We start from the raw sequence: 6000 nt of genomic DNA on the forward strand, positions 1-6000 counted from the left end.
AATTTTATTGAATACTTATTAAATGGAAACGAAATTATAAAAGCATTATTAGTATTATATTCAACAGATTTATCGTTTTTCCTTTTCAACTTCATGTGGCGGAAGGGTTTATAAATTAGATCTAACTTGCTAAGATTTTTTCTCAGATGTTGAGCAAACTGAGACAAAGTTGGATCTTTGTAGAGCTATATTTTCACACAATTCTCAAGTTGTGTGCCCTGCAGATCTTAAGAACAAGATTGTCAAACTTACAATAAAAACAGATTTGAACAAGATAAGAAGTCTTCAAAAGAAGGAACCTTCCAAATTTCAGCATTGTCAGTCAAGCAGTATCACAGAAGACATTTAAGACCAAGGTAAAAGTGCAAAGGCCAGTATCAGGGTAACTGTACCTTTTAAGTTGGTCTGTCACTTGAAAGAGATCCTGCTTTGAAGGGCTGTCGATCCCTTGGTCAATGGACAAAGCAATGACTGGTTTAGCTTTGACAAGCCATGGGGTAAAGTCACACACTTTACAAATTGACAAAAACACTGTCTTGTTTCCAGGTATTTCCTATATTAAAAGTTATAGGCTGGGGAAACTTTGCCTGGATCATCGTATCGACAGCTCCTCCCCAAGTTGCTTGAAACATTATTTTCGAAAGTCAACCCTTTTCACCATTGTTTCCGAGTGTATGAAGATAATTTGAGCAAACAGTGTGCGGCGGGATATAGTTTTCATATTTTGCACCTACATTGATTTTCATTTCACCATGGTGACAACAATCTTTCAGCTATAAATCGTCAAACATTTAATGTACATTTTTGGCCCAACGACTTGATTATTTACAGACCGCCATCATGTAGCTGGAATAATGCTGAGGGCTACATTAAACAACAAACAAACAAACCTAACTACACCCATATCAAATTTCAATACATTTTGAAAACAGATGATTGATGCTACACAAAAATATGATATGTTATTCTGAAAAACACAACCTTGCTGCTTGTGGATTTTCATGATGATAAATGCAGACGTGGTGGAGTTATGGCCAAAATGAAATTTTGAATATGGCCATCGTGGCAGTTATGTTTAACATTGGATCTGTATTATGTGGGCATTTGTCAGAGACACCACTGCTGGGACCATTCCTTCGACGTTTCACCTCCATAGGCAGAGGAGATGTTGAAAATGCTAAAGTTAATGATGAAAGGGCGATGGACAACATGCCATAAGATATGGTCATTTGAACTTTGAGTCAGGAGAGTTAAATAAAAAGGGCTGACGACAAGTTATTTTATATTCAATGTTTCTTGAAGACCCTGGTATAAAACTTTATCACCAGTTCCAGAACAGAAGCTTTGGGCAGACAGACCCTGTAAGGGAACAAATGTCAGATATCGCAACGGTACACAAGTCACTGTGACCAGAAAACCAGGCTCTGGGTCAGTCACAATTCATTTGAAATGTCTGTCGATGGCCATTTAAACTATTACAGAAAGTTTAGGAAAATGCTTCATTGCTAATGCCATTCAAACAAGTATTTGTCACAGAGTGACGAAATATCCCCCGCCATATACACCATAGTACCAAATATGAAGACAATCCAGCGATTAGTTCTTGAGATATTGTGGCAACACCGTTTTCTAACTCCAAAAGCAGATTTGCCTGCTGTGACCTTGAAAATGGGGTCCAGGTCACCAAATCTGACAGGTGTATGCGGTGTCTGTATATACACTATAGTTCCAAATATGAAGACAATCCAGCGATTAGTTCTTGAGATTTCGCGGCAACACCATTTTCTAACTCCAAAAGCAGATTTGCCTTCTGTGACCTTGAAAATGGGGTCAAGGTCACCAAAACCGACTGGTGTCTGCGGTGTCTGTATATACACCATAGTTCCAAATATGAAGACAATCCAGTGTTTAGTTCTTGAGATATCGCGGCAACACCGTTTTCCAACTCCAAAAGCAGATTTGCCTGCTGTGACCTTGAAAATGGGGTCAAGGTCACCAAAACCGACTGGTGTCTGCGGTGTCTGTATATACACCATAGTTCCAAATATGAAGACAATCCAGTGTTTAGTTCTTGAGATATCGCGGCAACACCGTTTTCCAACTCTAAAAGCAGATTTGTCTGCTGTGACCTTGAAAATGGGATCAAGGTCACCAAAACCGACTGGTGTCTGCGGAGTCTGTATATACACCATAGTTCCAAATATGAAGACAATCCAGTGTTTAGTTCTTGAGATATCGCGGCAACACCGTTTTCCAACTCTAAAAGCAGATTTGTCTGCTGTGACCTTGAAAATGGGATCAAGGTCACCAAAACCGACTGGTGTCTGCGGAGTCTGTATATACACCATAGTTCCAAATATGAAGACAATCCAGTGTTTAGTTCTTGAGATATCGCGGCAACAAACAGGTGGGACGTACGGACGGACGGACGTACGGACGGTCGTGAATACTATATCCCCCGCTTCGCGCTTTCGCGCGGCGGGGGATAATAACCCTAGGACTAATCAACAGCGGTCATCAACAAACCAGCTATGGTACAACCTTCAGTACCTCAACTAGTAGCTACAAATTTCTACTACTTGGTGAAGTCACATTAATTTCTATCTCTATTTCAATAATGTCACTTGTAGTGAGCACCTTTAGAATACAGTACCACAACTTCTCGTGAGGATGATCTCTGCTGTAGGTCACATGACAAGCAACCAGTTTTTGTGAGAATCTGTCGGATGCGATCTCACAACCTTTGGATTGTTAGCCCGACAGCTAACCGACTGAGCTACATCCACACTGTTAAACAAACTACAAATTTACCTGGTCATAACTACGACGTAAAGGAACTGAACGAAACGGGTCGGATAGGTGACGGACACTTAAGAAGGTTATGGGTAGGCATGGTGTCTCGTGACGTTAGTCTACGGACACTTATGAGTGATCCTGATGCCATTTGGCACACTCGTCCTATTCTGTTGGTTGGTTGGTTTGTTGTTTAACGCCGCACTCAGCAATATTCCAGCTATATGACGGCGGTCCGTAAATAATCGAGTCTGGACCAGACAATCCAGTGATTGATATCATGAGCATCGATCCACGCAATTGGGATCGATGACATGCATCAACCAAGTCAGCGAGCCTGACCACCTGATCCCGTTAGTCGCCTTTTATGACAAGCATAGTCGCCTTTTACGGCAAGCATGGGTTGCTGAAGGCCTATTCTAACCCGGAATATTCATGGGTCTCCTATTCTGTAATCTACAAGATAACAAGGTTTGAAGAATGAGCCGATATGACGCGAACTGAAAACAGCGCTTGATGTCAGTTGTCAGATGTCAAACTCGCGGGTACACATGAATGACATGGAATTTAAACATTTGTCGGGGGATTTTTGTGACAGAAAAGTGTGGTAGGGAACACTGTAAGGATAATGTAGATAATTGTGAGGAACAAGGGAGGCATAAACATGGCTAGTGATGTTACAAGGGTGAGTTTGCTTTTGAATCAGTACTGAAAAAATGTAGTTGGTGAAAGATTTTTGTTTTTGTTTGTTTTAAAGTGGCTTGTCTGAATGTTCCAGGACAGTTTCCGGTAGCCAAAATATTTGACACTCAACCATTCCATCCTTTTTTTTCTCTACATTTTTGTGTGAATAATATTAGTAGCTGCTATAGAATCTATAATAGCCACTAAACGCGTACCTAACCCTCATGATTGTGAAGCTTAAGTTGATAGATCGTAAAGGGGGTCCAAGGGCTATTTAAAGGATGGAGTTCGGGTCATGTAAACGCCACTTAAGGGGTACCTAACTCTAATGATCGTAAAGGGGTGATTGATCATAAAGGGGAACCGAGGGCTAAGGATAGAGTTTGGGTAACCAACCCTAACACTGGCGACATTTGGATGTGTTCAGCGCCAATATAATATACCTAATAAACTGCATTCATGAAAAAATAATATACATATTCCCATTTATAATCATTTAAGCCACTTGAATTACAAAAAAAATAATATATAAAATATACTGAAAATATAAGTGCTTTCATAAACTAATGCTTGCTATAAAATGCGCCGCAGCAGGCTATTTTTAGTAAACAAATATTCAAAACTCTCAACATTGTTGTGCATATTCAATGACATTGCCTGTAGAGATGATAGAACATCAGGAAGAGCTTGTGCACACGCGATGACCCCTGATGTCACAGGGTACTGTTTCGCCAGTGTGACTGGAAACAAAATACTACAAATTACATCATAGGGTATTGTCACATGTTTGAAAAGTTTGTGATACTGTATTTTAAAGGCAGGCCATCACATTAACTTCCAACTCCATCTCAATAATGCCACTAGTAGGGGTCTTAGTTTTCGCTCACATCTTTGGTGAATGGAAAATTATCAGGTTTCAAATTGTATTTGGTATTCGCAAACTTCAGAACCAACTATTTCCAGTTTTCCACTCAAAAAGATAACAACATTGATTCACTGAATAAAAACCCACAAAAAAGTAAGTAACTGTATACACATTTTCTTCCGAGACCTACCAGAAATATAATAATCTGAAAGAATTTTGATGAAATGATCGGAGGAACTTATATCTGAAACCATTTACTGTACCAGGGATAATATATTCTACTATTATATTATTTTAGTTGCTGCCATAACTTAACATACTTAAGATAAAAAAAAGTAATGAAAAGCATAGCTTTTTTAGAATTTTATCAGTTGTTTTATTCAGATAAGGGTGTAAGGTTAGTTTCAGAGTATAGAGTCACGTTACTGGTACCAAGAGTAGCTCCTCATATTGTTCTCAGTGTTTCTAATTTCCAGTACTAACGCATGTTCATTATCTATTAGATTATCACATTCCCCTGCATTTTACAACACTGTGCCCGGTAAACATGGTAAACTTCATTGATGCCAATAGTTATAATATATAAATGCTTATTAAATAAATCATAAGAGCATACAGGCTATAATTACGGTAAATCGAAATAAAACACATCTTGGCATCGCCTTTTGTCCATTAGATCATGATTAATGTTAAAATCCAATAATAATAATAATAATAATTATAATAATAATGTGATAACATATCGGTACCTATCCATATTCTAATAGATAACACATGAAGTCTGGGCATATATTTAATGAAATCATTAAGGTGATCAGTCCCGTGACCATGATGACCATCATTTTACCTGTGTCTTGCCTGTAACCCAGGTGCATAGTCTAGAGAACATTCACGATTTTCAACACGATAACTTACCTATCCCAAACAGGGCAAATATGAGAAAGGTCTTCATTATTACTGCAGTGGTTGTCTTTCAAAATTTACTTCCTCCCCCAAAGGATTTGTTTGTCCCTGTTACAAACCGGAGTGTATTTCTGAAATCAGAATATATTCGAGATTAACGAGTACAAATTATAACTGAAACTACTACAAGAGATGTATACCTTACTCGCAGTAGCACACAAGAGACAAATTACCTGTTTGTTACGCCTCCCAGGATTAATTCAAATGATACTTCACGTGCAATGTATTAAACTCAACTGCTTACACCCGTCATATGACTGGCATCACGTGAATCGTACTGATTTCCTACAGACAGTTGTTAATGCGTAGAAACATTGGTCATGTGAGGCTTCTCTTGGCGTTATCGAGACACTATTTGACGAAAGGAGACCTAGTTTTGTGTATTCTTTTTTACGTATATTAACCACTTATGAAATATTTTGCTTTTTTAAAAAAAATGTTTTTTTCGCCGTGAGCCAGTCTGTTTTGTCTTAGAATGACGCATTTTTACATGTTTTGTGGACAGCCCTCGAACTATAACATGTATGTCAATCCAGATATTTACCCTAATTACACAGGGATAGGTGTTTTGACTTTTGGCACTGGATAAATGGGTATTATCAGCCTATATTATATAAATACCCTAAACGCATTTAAACAATCAGATGCCGTTTATTCTTTCTAATAAAGTGTGTGTTCATAACGCTTGATTGGAC

The 6000-nt window shown here is 38.4% G+C and overlaps 1 protein-coding gene across 1 annotated transcript in view; it reads right to left on the reverse strand.

The window, feature by feature from the left end:
- The window catches only part of LOC124110388 (lysosome-associated membrane glycoprotein 2-like), a 35355-nt gene extending 29764 nt beyond the window's left edge, over window positions 1–5591 (reverse strand). Inside the window, exons 1-2 of the mRNA XM_046469727.2 lie at window positions 5479–5591; window positions 5258–5376 (exon numbers count right to left, since the gene is read on the reverse strand). Of these exons, the coding sequence (XP_046325683.2) occupies window positions 5258–5294 (37 nt within the window). The 5' untranslated portion in view covers window positions 5295–5376; window positions 5479–5591. The remainder of the gene's footprint in view (window positions 1–5257; window positions 5377–5478) is intronic.
- Between the last annotated feature and the right edge of the window lie 409 nt (window positions 5592–6000).

The sequence above is a fragment of the Haliotis rufescens genome, unplaced genomic scaffold (genome assembly GCF_023055435.1).
Source record: "Haliotis rufescens isolate VD_foot unplaced genomic scaffold, xgHalRufe1.0.p SCAF_9, whole genome shotgun sequence".
Taxonomy (NCBI): domain Eukaryota; kingdom Metazoa; phylum Mollusca; class Gastropoda; order Lepetellida; family Haliotidae; genus Haliotis; species Haliotis rufescens.